Source organism: Alosa sapidissima, chromosome 6 (assembly GCF_018492685.1).
Source record: "Alosa sapidissima isolate fAloSap1 chromosome 6, fAloSap1.pri, whole genome shotgun sequence".
NCBI classification, from domain to species: Eukaryota; Metazoa; Chordata; class Actinopteri; order Clupeiformes; family Clupeidae; genus Alosa; species Alosa sapidissima.
In genome coordinates this window covers 14,279,289-14,300,728 of record NC_055962.1, presented here as the reverse complement: position 1 = coordinate 14,300,728, position 21,440 = coordinate 14,279,289, and the positions used below count along the sequence as shown (strand labels likewise).

The 21,440-nt window shown below is 40.3% G+C and overlaps 1 protein-coding gene and 1 long non-coding RNA gene across 2 annotated transcripts in view; both read left to right on the top strand.

The window, feature by feature from the left end:
* The window catches only part of LOC121712189 (cartilage intermediate layer protein 1-like), a 28,247-nt gene extending 10,560 nt beyond the window's left edge, over positions 1–17,687 (top strand). Inside the window, exons 4-9 of the mRNA XM_042096292.1 lie at positions 2,191–2,260; positions 2,550–2,564; positions 5,872–6,043; positions 11,195–11,307; positions 16,918–17,092; positions 17,370–17,687. Coding sequence (XP_041952226.1) covers positions 2,191–2,260; positions 2,550–2,564; positions 5,872–6,043; positions 11,195–11,307; positions 16,918–17,092; positions 17,370–17,457 — 633 coding nt within the window. The 3' untranslated portion in view covers positions 17,458–17,687. The remainder of the gene's footprint in view (positions 1–2,190; positions 2,261–2,549; positions 2,565–5,871; positions 6,044–11,194; positions 11,308–16,917; positions 17,093–17,369) is intronic.
* LOC121712203 lies at positions 9,596–10,273 on the top strand. Its single transcript, XR_006032537.1, has 3 exons — positions 9,596–9,830; positions 10,110–10,138; positions 10,235–10,273. It is a non-coding gene; the product is annotated as an uncharacterized LOC121712203 (long non-coding RNA).
* Positions 17,688–21,440: the final 3,753 nt, after the last annotated feature.

Here is a 21,440-nt window from a genome sequence, read left to right as displayed (position 1 = left end):
ATATTTGTTAACAGTTGACGTGCAGCCTGTAACTGTTAACAAGCAGTATGTTAATGCTAGTTAATGGTGTATAAGATAAAAGGGTGGATAACTAATACGCTTATAAGACCTTTCTTAACCTTTTGTAGTAAATTTTGCAGCCCCCCAATCTAAAGCGAGGTCCACGTAGCCTATAGTTCCACAAGCCCAACCTTCTATCTCTATATATTTACTGTATCTATCTATCTAACTCGGTTAAGCTGTGAGAAATGCACCTTCAAAATTGCTGCAGCGAGCAGGATTTGAACCCCGATCTCCTGCGTCGTGAATTGCCGCGCTACTTACTGAGCCACATTCCTACCTATTATAACGACGAAATTGTTAATGTTGATTCTATATTCCGATAATGTTCTATATCATACAAGTTATGTTTTTTACAAATATGTTTCTGATGGAAAAGTGGTGTTTCATTTCCATAATCTTTATTGAGCGAACGCATAAAACAGTCAGTTTGTCAGCAGTCTAAAGATATTATGCCAGATTTGTATAGTTTGGTTACCTAGCAACCGAGGCTTATAGACGACAAGTGGGTGCGTTCAAAGTCTTGTAACGTTTGTGGAGAACTACGTTCCCAGACATTCATGGAAAACTCATAGACAGTAAAAGAAATGGACGAACAGACTCCGTCGTTTTCAATGGGAGGGCACTGAGTCAAATAGAACGATTTTTCAGTTGGTCCCCCCAGTACTGCGCAGACTCACACTTAACTTCGTGACGTTAGCCATCGAACTGAATCTTGTAACTCATATGATAGATACACAGAAATTCTTCTCACACTTCCTTCGCCTTCAAAGTCATCAAAGTTAAACATTTATTTATGTATTATTATTAATATCATTCTCAATAAGTCGTGTTAATGTTGAAGCTACCATACATGATCATCTTCAAAAACAGTCATGCTAAAACAAAACAAAAAAGTTATAGCCTTGAAGCTAATCTTCTTTCCACTTTTCCGACCTACGGTCAATCCATCGAAAACCTCTGAAATGATTAGTGCCGTTTTTAAAAAAAAATAGGTTTACTTTTTTATTATTATTATTAGGTTGCCTCTGTGTAATGCTTTACCTTAACATACGGTCGTGTATGCTAGGTTTTGCTCATAGATATATCTATGGGTTTTGCTTATGAGTTACCGTCATAGACAGTAAGGTGGACTGAGCTTCTTATCCAAACAATACGGTTATCTCCCTACGGCGCGAAAAAGAGATTACGTCAAAGCTAGCTTCCCTCCAACCGAACAAGCTAACTATTCTTCTTACGGGTAACCAACGTTACAGACGAGGTAATGGAGTCTGTTTTGCCTTTGTAGTGTTTATGTAGATTACACAGAAGCTACAATATCAGCACAGGATATATGTTATATGAAGTTATGGTATTTAAAAAAAATCCTAGAATGAATGGACTTCTATGGGAGTTAGCAGAGAGGTGGTCCCTCCAGCCTACGTCGATTCTTCTACTTCCGGGAATTCGCCTGCCCCCTTGGGAAAACTGAAGGCAAACTGAAACATGTTTCAAATCCATCGCGAACGTTCGCCTAATGTTTGCGACTTTGAACGCACCCACTTGTCGTCTATAAGCCTCGGTTGCTAGGTAACCAAACTATACAAATCTGGCATAATATCTTTAGACGTCGTTCGAATAAACTAATTAGCTCTATCTCTTTTTCTCATCGTCAGTGTCGGTCAGAAAACTGTGTTGCCTTCTTAGCCTGACCGTCTCATGCAACCTAAGCACACGTATGCATCACATGACTTAGGCTACTTAGCAAATCCCAGTGCACCTCTCCCCTGATGGATGAACTGACGAATATAATTAAAGCACTTAATAAAAGTATAATTATACACAACTTAAATGAAGAATTTACAGTAGGTAAATACAATATTGTAATTAACAAACAAATAATAATTTGCAACAAATAATAAACTCAAATTGGCTCTTACAGTAGAGTTTTTGTTACACGTCACATAGACAATGTATTGTATTTTGTATTTCAACCAATCCAAATACAGCATAGCATCCCAAAACAAATCATTGCGACCATAGCAGGCCAAATAAGCTTTTTACTATGGTATTGGTGAAGATGGTACTGCTTGGTTTTGTCCCACACTGAATGTTGTTTTAAACTCAGGTGATGATTTTGTTTGGTTCCAGGTAGTGTGTGCGTTGGTTGCCGTTTCTTTGGCACAAATAAAACCTCTGCCGGAACTGACCAAGCCTTCATGTATGTATCGTATACCACCATGGTATGATCTATGCCTAAAAGAAAGTTGGTCTGCAATGTGGTCCTGCTGAAAGTAGTAAAAAGAAAATGACTGTTTCATTTTACTTTTGGATATGTAGTCAATTAATGAATGCCTTTTCACATATATAATGGGTTATTCAATTACATAAAGTACTTCAAATGGAACCATGGGGAACACCAAAAATGTATTCTCAACCTACCAATCATTCCACGGTTAGTGTTGTTTATATTTGTGTTAACATTCATTTCTTTTCTTTCATCTTCACAGACAATGAACACATCAGTAAGTGATAAAACATGCAGTATGTGTGTGTGTGTGTGTGTGTGTGTGTGTGTGTGTGTGTGTGTGTGTGTTTGTGTAAAGTTCCACTCTCTGAGTGTCTGCACACTACACAGTGCGTAAAACATATACAAGAGATGTGCATTTTTGTCATTGTGTGTTATTATGACCGCCGCGCAGCGAAGCGGCGGTCATATACTGTAGGTTTAGTCTGATTTTTCTTTTTTTTCGCATGCCCAAATTTCCGTCAATGATTCCCGGGACACTGAATGACCGGGGTACACGAAACTTGGTGGGCATGTAACCCCACATGGATAGCATGGAACCATCGTTTTTCGTTTTGATCTGTAGCCCCCCCGCTGGACTGGACCCCCCGAAAGGAGGATAGGGCAGACACAGTTTTCTGTGAATATCTCGAAAACCGTAGGGTTTAGGAGGACCATTTTTTTTTGTATGTTGATCTCAAGGGGCCATGTCAACCCATTCCATAACCACTCATTTCATGTATAGCGCCACCTAGTTAAACACAAAAAAGTAAAAATGAGGTGTTGTTATTAAGTATCTGTGACCTAACATAGTCAAAACTGCACGAAATTGGAAGTGTAGGATCATTATGACACCCTCTGTATGCACGCCAAGTTTTGTGGAATTCCGTTCATGGGGGGCCACACAATAAATTAATTTATGTTACTATACACCAACTGGCCTGTAGGTGGCCGGAGACAGTTTTCTGTGAATATCTCGAGAACCGTAGGGCCTAGGAGGTCCACCTTCTAGGAGGTCTTAAGGGGGCATGTCAACCCATCCCATTACCACTTATTTCATGTATAGCGCCACCTAGTTAAAAATTAAAAAGCAAAAAATTAGGTGTTTTCATCACAATATCTCTGGCTGACAAGGTCAAAACTGCACGAAATTAAAAGTGTAGGATCATTATGACACCCTCTGAATGCATGCCCCCACCCCGCCCCCCCCCTGTGCTGGGCCCCCCGAACCGCAAAAAAAAAAAGTTTTTCCTAAATAACTACCTGAACCGTGGCACTGAGGATGAAGAATCTTTTATGGTATGTTGAATGAAAATGAAAATGCATTATTATTCTGCTTTAATCGCCCCTATCTTCAGTTAAGATGTTCAGAACTGCACCAAATTTTATGTGTATGATTGACCTGGCATTCTCTGGAGGTCTGGGGGTATGCCAAGTTTCGTAGAATTTCATCCATGGGGGGTCTAAAAAAATTAGGTTATGTGTAGATTGTAATGGCGGTGCACACATATACACATGCACACACACAGGCACCCACATACTATCGGTATTAGAACAGCCGATACATAATTACAAATTCAGTAGGATTAAAAGAAAGCCAAAATAAATATTCATCATCATCATGGCTGCATTTTCAGTATTGGCGATAAGTAGTCGTTTGTCCACTAGATGGCGCATCGTTGCAGTGAGACGTAATTTTGTTGGAAGTTAAAAGTGGGTTGGAAAAACAATGGACGCTTCCTACAAGGACTGTAATTTACCGCAGCGAACATCTAATAAGGATAGGACGATGTTCACATGAAGTGTAATTCCCATTTCTTCTTGAAGCCGAAATAAATCTGAGGATGTTTATCGGACATGCTTGGTTTTTACTGCAGGTATGTTAATCTTGTAATATCAATAAGGACCTAGGTAATGTTACCGTTAGCGTTGGTTGAGTGATGGAGGCCTATTTGATTGCTTGCATTTGTAGAAAACTATAAATGCGGTTATACCAAGCAAATTGATAGCAGCACTGTTTGTATCTTTCGACTGTCATTTATTGCACGTGCTACAAAATCATTCTGTGCAATGGAAGATTTACCAACGTTACAGTCTGATACAGTTTTGCCTATACATGCGTGAGACTGAGACGCCTGTTTATTTTGTTTTAAGTGTGTGCAGGGTGTGAGAGGGGAATCGATGTGCTTTGATTCCAGCTTGGTAGTTGTAGTCTGTGAAATTAAAAAGCACGTGTGTGTCAAGTATCCAAACAATGACACCTTCATTTCATTATGGCTGCTTTAGCAACACACCTTAAGCTACTGTGTAGTGGGTCCCATTTAGAAGTGGCTACTTCATTCGCGCTTTCCTTGACTCATGGAGCTGCGTGAATGTTATTACAACTTTTCGCCACGATATGGCAGTTTAAGTCCGCTTGATACTGTAAGGCGTAAGCCATTGGTTTCCCAAGGAGATTCCCAATTTATGTTGTAAATAGGCCTACCTTATAATCCTACCTGTAGCTTAGGGAAGCTAACAGCTTTCTATTAGGATCTAGTTTGTTAGTTACAGTTTTGTCATAACTGCCTGATGCATTTTTGCATTTAGAATAGCATATCTCAATCGGAAAATTAAACGATATCGGGTGCCTATGGACTAGGCTGGGTGAACCCAGCCTGATCTGCCCGCTATTTATTTTTTGATTTCTTAAAAGATTGAGCTTGGTCTGATGAAAGCCAGACTAGCCATGGACCTGGAATGCAAGGGAACATGAATCAGCCTATATTTGCACGAACAATAACGGACAAAAGCTCTTCAACTTTGGCCCGTTAAAATGTGTATTCAGTCTAGCGACGCATTTCATCAAGGCCCATTTGGACATGTCAGTTATTTGCACCACTGGTTAGATGTAAAACAGCATTTCGTTTCAGACTACTGTTACTTAATTTGTGCATTGACAATAAAGTATTACATGAACTAAAGATGACTAAAATCTTATGTAGAAGAAGAAACATTCACAAAAAAATCCATCCAAAAATGACCTTTGTTTTTGATAGCTGTTGAAAACGGCATGGAACTGACAGAGATGTTTTTGTTTATAAATACATAAAAAATAAATAAATAAATAAATAACATTATGCTGATACCTTTTGCTTTTCCCAAATACAATGTAGCCTACAGGTGTAAGTGACCTTTCATCAATCCAGTTGCAATGGATGAACTGTGATGAACTGCCCTACTTGTGATTGTTCAGAGATTTTAAAGGTTTTATAACAATGCTACATCTTCTTTGGCTATTCTACAATCTATCCACCTTTTCAGCACCAGTAGGCTACTTTCTGTGCAGCCGCACACACACACTCAGGCATGCCAAACAAGCATACAAAAGTTTCAAGAGTGGGGGATGGAGTAAAATATGGAGACAAATTGAAGTGTGATTTATTTTCACGGAACGGATGTACAGGACTGAGCGGCTGTCATATTTTGTACCGCTATGCGGTACATCTAGTTTGTTATGGTGTGTTATGGTTATGGGATTTGACAGACGCTTTGGTCTCCATTAGAGTGCTGGACAGACTGGATGGACCATGATGACCCAACTGGAACTGGAGACTCGGAGACTGTCAGTGACCTGAAGACGGAGTACCCCAAGACCATGTGCCCCAACCCCACCGCCATCGAGGTGGCAAGTGTGGATGGCATCAGCCTGGCTGATGCAGGCAACGTGTTTTATGCGTGAGTGTTTACAAGAGCATTGTAATACAATATATAATATAATGTAATGTAAGCATATGTATTCAAAAATAATACAATAATTTTCTTCGTACACCCCACCACAAATGGTTTGCTGAAAAGGGCAATGCCTTGTCTCAATTAAAAAACTATCGGAACTCCCCCTATTACCGTCGATCCTGTATTTCCGCCGTCTTTGTTGTATAGAAATGGATATTAAGTGCCACATACACGCAAGACGGCGGAAATACAGGATCGACGGTAAACGGACTCCTAAAGAAACGCAACCACCCACACCATAAGCGTATCTAAATTAGCTATGTACCAAAAAACGACATTTTACCGTAACATGAAGAGCTGTAAACAGTGTTGTAAGGCTGTGTGTACACAACCGCTTGGAGCTCCAGTGGCATTTTAATTTCATGGCTACAATTCTCGGTCTAACCGTTCATGTGCCATTGAAACGGCGTAAGTAGGCGACCCATCAGGCCAGCACTATAACTCAGAGCATGGTAAACAAAATCGGATATTTCAGGCAGTAAATGCTCCCGTTAAGAACCAAAGCAGATATTGTTAAAATCTACACATAGACAGGTGATATTTTTGAGATATGTGCTTCCTAGAGGCATTTTTTTAGTAAAAGTTGGGAACAGGACTTTTTAACATAATTAAGGTGTGCTGAATCCAGCTAGCCCTGTTCCCAAGCTGAATTTTGAGTTTATGACCATCGAATTAGCATATACAAAATGGTTGCCAAAATGGCGATTTTGGGCACTTTCATTGGGCGGATGTCATACCATGTAAATTAATTCATATTGTTCACAGAAATCTCCCTTGGCCAATAGATCAAGGATACAGGCTGTGAAAAAAAGAAAAAAAATCTAGTATTATGCCTATGTTAATTACCTGAAAAAACCTTTGAAAAATGTAATTGTTAAAATGTTATAACTGAGCAGGCACACGGTATTTGACGAATGAGACTTATGTTTTTTGAGGGTCAAGAAAGATGTGTAGTGATGATATGTAAAGTTTAAAATTGTGGCCTACTGGTTAGGTCTTCAGGCTTGAAACCAAAGGGTTGCCGGTTCGATCCCCGACCAGTAGGAAATATGTGGGTGGTGGAAAGGTTGAGCACTAGTCTCCCATGCCCACATCCACGGCTGAAGTGCCCTTGAGCAAGGCACCTAACCCCTCACTGCTCCCCGGGCATCACTGTAGCAAGGCAGCTCACTGCTCCAGGTTAATGTGTGCTTTAATGTGTGACCTGTGTGTTCACTAATTCACGGATGGGATACATGCAGAGACAAATTCCTTGTATACCCAAGTATACTTGGCCATAAAACCTGATTTACATTACATTTTACATAATTGAAGCGAATTTCTTGAATTTCCCCTGGGGATCAATAAAGTATCTATCTATCTATCTATCTATCTATCTATCTAATTAGGTTGGTAATGTATGTAGGCTCGGATTAAGTTACACAGGCCTTTACCCATTTCGGTAACACTTTACGATAAGGATACATGAAGTAATTCATGATTTATGTATTACTTCATTCATTAATATCTAATTAATCATCAGGAATTTACTGAGTCCATAGTTTGTCATTTGTGACCTCATACATGAACACATTACTAAAGTATTAGGTACGATGGGCACATCATTATGAATTAAGATGTATTAACCATGATCATGACTTTATTTTTCTGCCAAAAATGTGGTCATCACTGCTCAAATTCTCATAACTGGAGTTCTCTAAACACATGTCATTATTCACTACTTTAGTTGAGGGGCCACAGACATGATGAATGCATGAGCAATTATCCTAAAATTCATGTAATCATGATGATCATGCTTAAGAAATCATAAATCACAATGATATACCCATCACACCTAATGCTTTAGTTGATGTGTTGTTCATACGTGAGGTCATCATGAATGAGAGTATGTGAATTCATGTCAATTCCTGATGATTAATAGGATATAAAGGATAAAGGAAGTAATGCATAAATCATGAATTAATTCATGCATGAATTCATGATAATTCATGTACCTTTACCATAAAGTGTTACCCATATTTCTTCATAACCTTTGTGTTAGTAAAATGATTGAATGTCCTGTGAATTAATAGCTAGATTAATAACTTTATAACTAGTGCAAGTTCAAGTTCAAGTTACTTTATTTGTACCCAGAGGTAGATTTTGTTTGCAGTATAGAGTGCTTCAAGAGAATTTGCCAGAACAGGAGCACAGAGGATGCCATCTTTACATCATAACAGACCAAATAGAAAATAAATGTTAAATATACAGTAGCCTACATATGTATACATATTAAAATCAGATTATGTGCTACACAGTATAGATCAAGTTGGACAGTAGCACATTTTAATCATGGGTAGTTGGACAGTAGCACATTTTAATCATTTTATATATCTATAGTGGCTGGTGAAAGAGTTGAGTGGCTTTTCCTTTTTTTTCGGGGGGATTAGTGGGTAGTGTCCCCACCAAAGCTCAGACGAAAGCTACGCCCTTGGAGGTGTCCATGTCGATGGCAACCTTCACAGGGACAACAAGGAGGCGAACATTTTGCCCCTATCCCACCCATAGTATTCTATTTATATTTATAAATGTACACACTTTATTACACTTAAACATAGCGATATTCTACTGATATTTATACTGTTCATACTGCACATACACTTATATATTTTCAGTACTCTGCACAATGACAATGAAGTTGAATCTAAGATAATCTAATCAAATGAAACATGTGACTGCTGGCCATCTTTCCCATTTGGAATCAAGGATATGATGCTAGCTTGTTAGTTAACGGTTGTTCATGATTAGTTCAAAGGAACTCCAATGATTTTAAACTCCAAACATGTGTCTCCCCACGACAAAGAAGATGTTTACCAATGAAGTCAGGCCACACTCTTTGCCAAAGAGGACCGTAAACATAGTCAAGAGTATAATCAGGTGATAATAAGGTTAATTAGCATAATACTAGTTTTTTTTGCATTTTTATATTTTTCATAGCCTTTACTTTTTATTTATTGCCCACGGGAGATTTCTGAGATGCACAGATGTGAACAATATTAATTTATTTACATGGTATAATGATGCCCGTCCGAAGAAAGTGCCCAAAATCGCCATTTTGGCAGCATTTTGGCAGCCATTTTGTTTATGCTAATTAGATGGTCAAACACTCAAAATTCTGCTTGGGAACAGGGCTAGTTGGATTCAGCAGTTAATTATGATAAAAAGTCCTGTTCCCAACTTTTACTAAGAAATGCCTCTAGACCATATACAAGGACTTTTTCTTGAAATAGCACTTGTCTAACACCTATGGCTACTGAAAAATGTAAGGTTCATTTAGCAAATGTTATTTTGAAGTGTTAAAAAACATCGTTGTTTCAGAATTTCTGAACAAAAGTGGTGATAATTGGGGGTGTTACGATTTATTAGTTGTTGCATATATTAGCTGGTATGGGTATTCAAAATTATAAACATAAAACATAATAAACACAGTAAAAATGTTCCTTATAATATATGTGGGAAGTGGGACTGGGGAAACGCTGCCATCACTAGGCACGTGTAGGAATAACAGGCCAACTAGGTAGGGGGGAAGTGATTGGCAACTAATCACCAGACACTGATGAATTAGGTAATTGATAGATTAGTTAATTGGCATGTCTATTTATACATCGGGGCCTTTACGTGCGGACTGTTTACTTCCGGTAGTAAGGAGCAGAGAATCAGAACGCTGGTGCTGCAGTGTGTCGGGTCCTAGGTTTGCGATAGCCTGGCTAGCGCCACCACTTCTCAAAGAGACGTGGTCTGGGAACCAAACGTTCATTTTCTCGTTTTTGAAAAAAATGCCCAGATCCGTTTATTGGGTGCCACGGATGTCTATCAAATGCGTCTGTGCATAGCTCATCATCGTCTTGCTTTCCCACCTGTTCTGTGATTGGTTCCCTATCTCAGGCGAAAATTTGCTCCATGGTCTCCAGGCTGCCTTAGCAGCGTGAATCAAATCGCGCGCAATGCAGCATGGGAACACCCAGGCTAGGTTTGCGAGGCGACATTATAAATCAAGAGGTAACGTCTCACTGATCTCTCATATTGGGCCGCATCGCTTCTAAAAGAGGCTGGCTGCATGTACAAGTTACTTATGTGCAAATAAATCTCCCACAGCCTGAACCGAGTCAGCATTCTGTCTGGGAACGAGGTGTAGGTGGCAATCACAGCGGGGACATTTGAGGTGGATTGTGGACACTGATACAGACCCTTGGGCTGCAGCTCTGTGTAGCCACTGTTTTTCTCCTATTGAGTTCATGAGGGATTCCTGTATACTGTTTAGCGACTGTGCATGTGTGCGTATTTATATGGGATTGTGAGGGGGGATGTGGGTAATTTATTGGGCAACGTGCAATTGGTCAGTTACCAGCTATTGACTGGGGTTTCCTTGCGTTGGCATATAACATTCCATGCTCTATTCATATCATCGCTAGTTTCCTATTTAGGCGATATCTATTTATACTAACTCTTCTCCAGGTTCGTGGTTGGAGTAGGTCAGATAGGCTACTGGTATTCTGTTGCTGATAGGCTTTAGTAACTTGGTCCATTGTTGATTTGCAGTGCAAATTGCCTCTGGTGTGATATTGGTGTTGTTTAACCTATTTGATTAATTATTTTTATTTCTTTAATTTCTTTCTGGTTTAGGCCTAGTTTGATTTGATACCGGTGTGCTGTGCATGACTAATGTTATTTCACCTGTTAGTATTGATTACTATTTGGCCTGTATTCCTCTCCTCCCATTCGCTGGGGAGTGTGGACGGTATTTAGGATTGCCTTTGCCTGTTTAGTCCAAGAATTGCCCATTCGCTACCACACGCTTGTATGGGCGCAAATGATGTTTTAAGCTTTTGTCTAAGAATATAATAAATTAAATTTTGTATCATCATCACCTGTGCCTCCTGATACCCTGTCTTGAACATTAGCCTACAGCTGGGGGGCTGAGTGGGTAGCTCCAGGGGTTCCTCTCTAGATATAGGGGGGTGGCGTAGTCACTATCATAGTCAGTAAGGACATATATAACAAATGTTTGCTGAGCTGGCAACGATACAGTTTAATGGTGGTTTATTTTTGGCACAGGAATGATCACATCACTGGTCTCATCTGTAAGAACGCAGATCAGGAGAGATGCTTCTGCCGGGACTACAAAGTCCGTTTCATCTGCCACCCTCCATTCTGTGGCACAGAGAAAAGTATGTGAACCTGTAGACAACCATTCCTATTAGTCCCAGTCTGTGATTTTAATATAGTACACCATTTGTCAAATTCTACATTCATCTGTGTTGTCCTTGTGGTCCTCTAGCTACCTGTCTCCTGCGTGTAGATGGGACATTAGACCAAATAAGTCACATACCATTCTAGCCAATCAACATGTTGCTCTACAGGTCTAACCATTGAGGAGTGTATTTTAACTGGCTATTGGAAACCTTTTTTCTGAATAGTGGATTATAACAGAAATCTTTATTTGTCCAAGGATTCTTTAAAGGGAAACTTGGCAGGATTAGCTATATTTCCCCCTGTGCTGGAGAAGTTGTGCATTATGCTATTTCAAACTCTGGAAAAAAAATAACAATAAAGCACATGGATTTGTTTACATTGTAGAACAATGTGGATGTTACAAGGTAAGAAACACGAGTTTAAAGGGACACCAGGCAAGCCTGATGCTTTTTCTCTACGAAACTTGCCCTCGCTCGGTCTGAAGCTCTTTTCCTTTTCTTTGCGTCTTCCGTCAAGGGTTTTCGCTGCTTCTTCGCCGGCTCTGCCATTATAGACACGTTTGCAACAATCTCTAGCGTTTCGTTAGCCTGCCTCTGTGCTGTAAACTGATCCTGCTTCGGTCGGCGGGTAGGATACACCGAACTTGCAAGTGGGATATTCTTCCAACAGGCAGTAGGGGCGGGCGAGAGAGCCTTCATTCGCCCCGTAATGAGTCATTTAACCATATACCAACTTCCGAAGATGATTAATTAACACAAAAACGTTGCCTGGTGTCCCTTTAAAACGAGTTTCTTGTTTCTCACTTCTCTTACTAGGACGGTAGTCCCAAAGTTGCAAGGTTGGTTTTCTGCCTGGGGACGCTAGGGGGAGCGGGGAAAGTCACCATTTTCACCGGAACGGGTCATTTAACCATCCAAATGATTTCTAAACGGGTTTATTAAGTTGAAATAGTTGCCAAGTTCCACTTTAAAGGGCGGATGTTTGCATTGATTCAGGGTCAATTGTTCAATTTCTTCACTGTTTTCTCGCATTTTGCTCGTAGTTTCTCTACAGAGCTCCCTCTACAGCTTCAGAATACACATTTTACGACACACCTCGCTAGGTCAGTCTGTCGTTTCCTCTTACCCAGTTCCTCCAACAACGGTGTACTCGCTTTGTGCTTCTATTCGCCAGCCAAGGGCGTCGTAGTGGGGAGACGAGTGGGAATAAATTACCCGGGCCCCAAGTGGGGGGAGGGCCCCTAAGGAGTTGAATTTTATTTTCCTTAATAATAAATAATTTCCTTAATTTAAAGATCTTAATAAATGTTATTAACTAATATAGATGCAAATATTTCGGGTAAATCCATCAGTTGATTGATGTATTAAATTGTGTTTCCAAGCCAACATTGTTTGAGGGCAGGCTCCCTCTCCCTTGCACGAAATGGTTCAGTCCGCCTTCCCCTGCTAGGCGCATTTTTGAAGTAACGTTCTGCCGAAGCGGCAATGCAGACGGTCACTGTGTGAAGATGTCTAAGTCTAAGAAAGCTAAATCTGGTTCCCAGAAAAGAAAAGAGAGGCAAGAAAGGGAGAAAAAAAGAAATGAGGGAAAACAAGTGTTAACAGCCTTCTTGGCCACCACTTGTGCATAGGGCCCAGAATTTGGTGCTACGCCCCTGTCGCCAGCTCTGCCATGACGAATGTCTGAGAAACTCTATCACTACCTTGTTATAGTGCCTGGCGTGTATGTGTGTAGTGCTGTAAAGCAATTTGTTACATCGAGAGATCACGAGACTTCTGACTCTGAGGTTGGCGGCCAGTCAGATGAAAGTTGCAAGGCTGATTTTTCCGCACACACCAGTGTCCTCCTCCAAGCTGTCTAAGGTCTCTCACATGAAGCCATAAAGATGTTTTTACTATCATCTGCCCCCTCATTTTAGCCATAGTCATAGCTCCCTAGCAAAGGGAGTTGTCCCCTCTAGCTTTAAGCATGCTATTGTCCAACCGCTGCTAAAGAAGCCCAGCCGTGACCCTGCTGACTTTAAAAATTACAGGCCAATCTATGCTACCCTTCATTTCCAAGATCCTAGAAAAAGTGGTATTTGAACAGCTCTCGTCTTTCTTGAACAATTTTAATATTCTGGATACATTTCTGTCTGGTTTCAGGGCTCCGCACAGCACAGAGTTTGCCCTGCTAAAGGTGCATAGGTGATTCTGGCTCCTGCACTCTGCTGGTCTTGCTTGATCTCAGTGCTGCCTTTGACCCGATTGACCACGTCATCTTACTAAAACGCCTGGAACATACAGTTGGCCTGGGGGGCCCGGTGTTAAGCTGGTTCACCTCTTATCTTGAAAAATCAAAAAAAGCGAAAATCTTGCAGGAAAGCAGAGCGCAAATGGAAAAAAGAGAAGCTTCAGGTCTTCTATGACCTTTTCAGAGATTCTCTAAAGACCTACCAAAACTCTGTTAAGGCAGCAAAGGTTGAGTATTATGCTCAGCTTATCAACAATAATGCTCATAGGCCAAAAGTTTTATTTAATACCATTAACTCTATTATAAATCCTGCCTCTGCGTCATCTACTCTTGCTTCTTCAACAGAAATCTGTGAGAAGTTCCTCAACTTCTTCATCGATAAAATTGACAAAATAAAATCTCAAATCTCACCTCCAGATTCGGATCCCTCAGTGATAGAACTTTCACCTAGCTGCCTCCAACAGTTTCAGGCTATATCTTCCTCCCAGCTTTCTGAGGTTGTCTCCCATATGAAATCTACATCCTGCCACTTAGATGTTTTACCTGCACACCTTTTTAAAGAAGTTTTTACCATCATCTGCCCTCTTGTATTGGCCATAATTAGTCACTCACTAACCAATGGAGTGGTCCCCTCAGGTTTTAAACGTGCAATTGTGCAACCTTTACTTAAGAAACCTAACCTTGAGCCCAGTGACCTGAAGAATTATAGGCCTATTTCTAAATTACCTTTTCTGTCAAAGATACTAGAAAAGGTTGTCCTCTCTCAGGTTTCTTCTTATCTGAGTGAGTTCAATATATGTGATAAATTCCAATCAGGTTTTAGATCTCTGCACAGCACTGAATCGGCCTTGCTTAAAGTCCAAAACGACATTCTCTTAGCAGTTGATTCTGGATCTTGCGCCCTCTTGGTGCTTCTTGATCTGAGTGCAGCATTTGACACCATTGACCATAACATCCTATTAAAACGCTTGGAGGATGAAGTTGGTCTCCAGGGTTCTGTTTTGCAATGGTTCTATTCTTATCTTAGTGATAGATCATTTTCAGTTAGTTTAGGCAATTTCTCCTCTTCCTCTGCCCTTATAAAGTGTGGTGTTCCTCAGGGTTCCATTTTGGGCCCTCTTTTATTCTCTCTTTATATGCTACCCCTTGGCTCAATTTTTAAAAAATATAACATTCAGTATCACTGCTATTCAGATGACACTCAGTTTTACCTGCCTGTTAACACTAATGGCATTTGTTCTTTGGAGAATATTTTTAACTGTCTCAGTGACATCAAATGCTGGATGGCAAGAAATTTTCTTCAACTGAACGAAAGTAAAACTGATATAATTATTTTTGGTCCTCCAAGTGATGTTTCTATCTTGAAAAATGCACTAGGACCTCTCTCTGCAAACTGCCACAGTGAAGAATCTTGGGGTTTTCTTTGACTCCTCTTTAAATTTTAATAAGCAAATAAATAGTGTGGTCAAAGGCAGCTTTTTCCATTTAAGAACCATTGCAAAACTGAAGCCCTTTTTGTCCTTCTCCGATCTTGAAACTCTTATACATGCTTTCATAACATCTAGACTAGATTATTGTAATTCATTATATGCAGGCCTGACCAACTCCACTCTCAACAGACTTCAGCTAGTTCAAAATGCAGCAGCTAGATTATTAAGTGGCTCTAAGAAACGTGAGCATATAACTCCTGTGTTGGCTAAGCTGCACTGGTTACCTGTGGAGCACAGAGTTAAGTTTAAAATTTTACTTTTTGTCTTCAAAGCCCTCAGTGGTTTGGCACCTAGTTACATAGGTGACCTACTAATTCCTTACAGCACTCCAAGATCACTTAGGTCTTCATCTCAGAATCTTCTCTATATCCCCAAAACACGCCTTAAGACTAAGGGTGATAGAGCCTTCTCTGTTGTTGCCCCCCAACTCTGGAATAGTCTACCTGTACATATTAAGTCCTCTCCAACCATTGACTGCTTTAAGTCTAACTTAAAGACTTTCATTTTATCCCAAGCTTTTAATCTACCTTAATACCCCCCCCCCCCCCCACACACACACATACACACTCTTTATTCTTTATTTTATTTTTGACCAATTTGTTTATTATTTCAATTATTTATTTATTTTCCCCCCCATGTTATATTGTTGTTGTACCATTGTCATTGTTTTATGTTTGTTTGTAAGCACTTTGGTTCAACTCAGTTGTTTTTAAATGTGCTATAGAAATAAAGTTGACTTGACTTGACTTATTTGAAAGATAGAACCTTCTCAGTCAAATTAGATGGTGTCCCTCAAGGATCAATTTTAGGTCCTCTTTTATTCTCTCTCTACATACTGCCACTTGGTTCTATCCTGCAGAAGCATAATATTCAATATAACTGCTATGCAGACGACACACAGTTGTACTTACCACTCACATCTGATGTAACCGGTTCACTAAAGATACTGTTTACGGTTTCTTCAACTAAACGGTAGTAAAACCAAAGTAATTTTATTTGGCTCTGTCACCAGTCTAAGTAATGGACTTGGTCCCCTGTCTGCCAGCCTGCAGTGTGGTCAGAAATCAGTGTGGAAAGAAGTTTTATTGGACAACTCACTTAATTTCAACAAACAAACCAGTAGTGTGGTTAAAAGCAGTTTTTATCAGCTCAGAACCATAGCTAAGGTAAAGTCCTTTTTAATCTCACAATGACCTTGAAATTCTTATCCATGCTTTTATCACCTCAAGGCTTGACTATTGTAACTCCTTATACACTGGCATGACCCAATCTAACATTGCCAGATTACAAATGGTACAAAACACAGCTGCTAGACTCAGGGCCGGGGTAAGGCAATCCTGCGCCCTGGGCGAAATAGGAATATGTCGCCCCCATATTCATAGACTGTGTGCCACTTTCGACTGTGTGCTACCTTCGCAGAAGCCCCTGGCTGCAGCGTGCAGATCGGTGCTGGTCTCAATGTATGTAGTTTACCTTTAATATTCAACGAGCTAAGTTGCTTGACTGTAATTGGCAAACAGCTAGTCGGTTTTGTCCATAACATTTCTGCATTCTGTAGCCATTTTCAGCTTCCGCGACAGGCAGTTTGCGCTTTTACCTCAGTGCGGCCTGTTTGTACATACCTGGCAATGATTATGCACGCATGCACGCACGCAAAAGTGTTCGTACATCTGGCCCTGAATATATTGTTTCTGCCCAACAGGGCAACTCTTTATTCAACTGTGATACATGTGAAAAACCTTCACATGCACATCTTAACATGTTCATCCAACCGGGTCCGTATAGGTACACTAAAACAATAACTGCTACAACACATCTGACGTTCTATTTAAACCAGATTTCCTTTCTTGTGCTCTCGTGCAGTGTGCTGGACAAAGTGGTACGATCGTGACGATCCCTCCGGTACGGGTGACTGGGAGTTACTCACCAACCTGCAAAATGCGAACCCTGGAGAGATCTGCGCCAATCCCATCGCCATTGAGAGCAGAACTGTGGACACAAACAAGCCCGCGACCTTGACTGGCGAAGACTTCCTCCAGTAAGGGATTTTTTTATTTTCAAAATATAGTTATTTATGTATTTTACTACAATGTACTTCCCTTGTATATGTCAGCAAGAGTGTGAGTATTAATGTAAAATATATCTTGGAGTTTGAGTTTAAAACAGACAAACAAATAGTTGATTTTACCTAAGAAAGGCTTTTCAGGGCTGTAAGTGTAAAAATGGGAAATCCCATTACATAGGGTAAGATTAATGTCTCGCTCTATAAGTACGATGACTGGCACATGTCTATACCCCCACCCCTCTCTGTACAGCTACTCTCCGACGACTGGGCTTGTATGCCAGAACGGGCCCAAACAAGACTGCCGGGACTACAAAGTCCGGTTTGGGTGTCCTTGTTGAGGAAGAACTGGCTGTTGGAAGGATGAGTCTCCCACTGAGGACCCAAGGGTTTGATTGACCATTAGTACATGCATTAAAGTGGACTTCCCACACTGGTGTAGCAGTGATCTGTGTTGATGAGATGTATTTCTGTAACAGCAATGACAGCTGTTGTTATTGTGCTGTCTTGATCATTTAAAAGTCAACAAGCATGTGAAGTAAAAATAAAAGTAGCATGAAAAACAAAAACACGTTTGTAAACCTGTTTGTTTGTTGTGTTGTGTTCAAACTTCTCAAAGAAGGCGTGTTTAATATCAGAAAGGAAACATGTATATCATCTGTATTACGTGCGTGTAACAAGATATCAGTTGCTGTTGTGTGCATAAGTGTTAAGGGCTGTTCACACCAGGAACAGTAAAGATAACTATGGTGATAAAAGCTTCCACACTGACCAACGATAGGGAAAGTCTCTCCTCGTGTTGATGAATGTGATGGCTAAAATTTGATAGATTCTGATTGGCTGTCAGCTTTTATCATTCTCAAATCGCTCTGAAAGTGATCCCTAACTATATCGTTCTTCATGTTGTTATAGTTATAGTTTATCTGTGGACATCGTCATTCATATTAGCTAGAATGATAATTATTTTGCCGTTATTGTTATAGTTAGTGTTCTTGGTGTGAACGGCCCTTAAAGATGCCCTGCCACACAATCATTTTTACTTGTATTTTTAAAAATACATTATAGGTCCATATGTGTTTGTGCTACAGTATGTCGTGAATGTGAAAATGAACAGCTACCTCCTCTGTCAGCTCTAGCCACTGAAAAGAAATAAGCGGAGACATCAGACCAATTGCAATAGCTCTTCAGTTTGACGTGGTTGATAAAATTGAGTTGAGGATCAAATGGCTTCAGTTTATTTTTTGGAACAATACCACAGGCTTTGCAAAAACGTTGCTGCTGAAGCCTGGAGCAGTATAGGCTACCATCGCGGCAGTCTACGACCAGTGCCCAGTCGTAAGTAAAACGTTATTGTCAACTCAAGTAAGTGCTATTGTTGTAAGAAAAATTGAGTGCAAACAGACAGAGGCAGGTTTGAAAACATGGTGAAACGTTTATTGGTTAACAATGGTGTTAGAACTACGAGCTCAGAGGCCAGCATAGCTCATCGCTTATGGCGGTGGCCAACTGAACCTCTAGAGCTGCGTCTTCCCTCTGCATTTAAAGCGTAGCCCACCCTCTTTGATTGTGTCAAGAGGAAAGGACTCATCATCAAATGATTAATAGAGTGGTGAAGTCCCGCCCCTTATACTTCCGGTCCATGGGACCTATCTTTCAAAAAATTATGAACGGGAGTTAATGGAGAGATTACAATTATTTTTTGGTCCAGTTTGAATTGTGCCACAAATTTCACATATGATGTGTGTGAATTTAAAAGATAATTTTTCACGTCAAGAAAGTACTGTTGTTCGATAGACTTCAAAAGTTATGTTGGTTTTGTGCGATTCCACTCAGTGGACTACATCTCTCGTCTCGAACGATGTACGTCACCAACGTAATGAAACGATAAGAGCTGTTATGCTAGTTAACGGTTGCATCTTGCTGCCTGCTATGTCACTTAACAGTATGTAATGTACAGTCTATGGACGAATACAACTTACTTAATTAATTAATCCTCTGACTCGTGGTATTTTCTTCGGCAAGGAAAGCCCAATTAAGACCTGTTGCTGGTATGCTTGTACAATCTAGTGTGGCTGTGAATGAGCTAACGTCACTAGCGCGACTGATGGGTTTGTAGTTGTTGGAATTACGATCTTTCACAATGTTGTAATTCAATAGTTACGAAACAAACTGCAAATGTCTTTACATGAAAAATTGTCTTTAAAATTGACAAACATCATATGGGTAATTCAAGGCACAAGTCAACCGGGACCAGAAAATAATTTCTTTTTCGCCATAGACTGCCGTTCAAATTTTTTTGAAAGATAGGTCCCATGGAGGCAAACGGAAGGGGCGGGACTTCACCACTCTATTGTCGTCATGTGTCCTCATGCGGTTCTCATGATCGTCTAGTAACAATGGGTCACGTGAGCATTTGATTGACAAAGGTCACAAGAGCAGTTTGGTCGACAAAGGGTTTGGCATAATCAAAGACTAGGGTGATGATTAAAATGAATGTTAAAATACAGTACATACACTCTGGAATTTCTCACTACACTATGTTATACAGGTTTAATAGACTTGCTAGCCTAGCAGGTTTTATGCCTATTTGGACAAGGCTAGCACTCGCAAGCCAAGTTCATGCAATAAAGCTAAAATTAGTTGATAACAGCTACCATCGCGGCAGTCTACGACCAGTGCCCAGTCCGTAAGTAAAACGATATTGTAAACTCAAGGAAGTGTTATTAGGTTTAATGCACTTGCTAGCCTAGCAGGTTTTATGCCCATTTGGACAATGCTAGCACTCGCTAGCCAAGCTAAGTTCATGCCAAATTAGTTGATAGCTGTCATGTTATGGACAAAACCGACTAGCTGTTTGCCAATTACAGTCAAGCAACTTAGCTCGTTGAATATTAATGAGAAGTGGCGCAAATCAAGCGGAGTCTTCCTGCAGGCTTTCTATACAGCTAGAATGGCTTTAAACAAGGTAACCAAGGCATGTTTTTCACAAAAAATGTTACAGAATCTATGGTAGAACTTCAGACATTACCACAAAGTAATGAAATAAGTGTGGCAGGTGGCAGGGCACCTTTAATACATGCTGACTCTAGCGTGGAAACAGGAAAGGGAGGCCACACACAGAATTTAAATCATAAGTACATTTATTAAAGAATAAAAATGTTAAAGGAACCATATGTCCCCCCCCCCCCCCCCACATACACAGCACATTGTCTTCAGGATCTTCTCCAACACACATCCTCTACATACTTACAGCACACTGCCCCCACCTACCCACACACACACTACACACACACACCACACACAGTCACTGCTCCACTCCCCTCCCGCCCACACACACATCTTCACTATCATCACTCACATACATCATACATACAGTACTCTGCTTGCAATAGTAAGTCCCTTCACCATACTTGCAGTACACTGCCCCCCCATCCCCTACATACACAGCACATTATTTCATCAGGAAGCTTCTCCAACACACATCCCCAACATACTTACAGCACACTTTCTTATCCCCCCCCCCCCCCCCATTAATGCACAAAATAGGCTGACACCAGACATAATTTCACTGCATTTCTTACTTCCAGTAACTATATGCATGTGACAATAAACTTCCTTGTATCCTTGTATATGTAAGATTGTGGCCAAAACTGGTACTGCAATCACTTTCAAATTACTGTAGAGCGGTGTATGCCCTCCCCCTCCCCCCTGATTTGAGGTTGCCAACCCGGATGCTGAAACACAACTGACTTTGTGATTAGTAGATAGGTGGAGGGTGGCGCATCAGGCCAAAACACATGACATGACAAAACACAACATCAACATGAGTTGAGGGTTGCAACTTCACTTTTTAAATGACAATATCCTGGCCGGACTACTGTTGTCAGTGATATAAGTATTTGAAATTAGCATGATTTCTTAATGTCTAGTGACATATCAGGGCCATTTTATGATTAATTGAAATACATTTCTTACATATGGTTCCTTTAACCCTTTAGGCGCCAGAGTTTTTTTTTTCGAAACGTTCGATTTTAGGCTATATCTTAAAAGTGATAAGAGATAGAGACTTTCTGTAAATTAGAGAAATATTAAGGATGACCCAAAGTTTATGTAGAGATTAAATGTTTATATCTAATTTGCATATTATGACGTCATATGGTGGCGGCCATCTTGGATTATAGAATTTTCGTGAAAAGTTGCATGTTTGAATGATAAAATGCACCACTTCTTTTCCCCCAAATGTCCCTCACCTTCTGTATGCTATATTGCACAATACTGAATGCTCAGGTAAATAGTAAGTAGTAAACAAACTGTATAAATCATT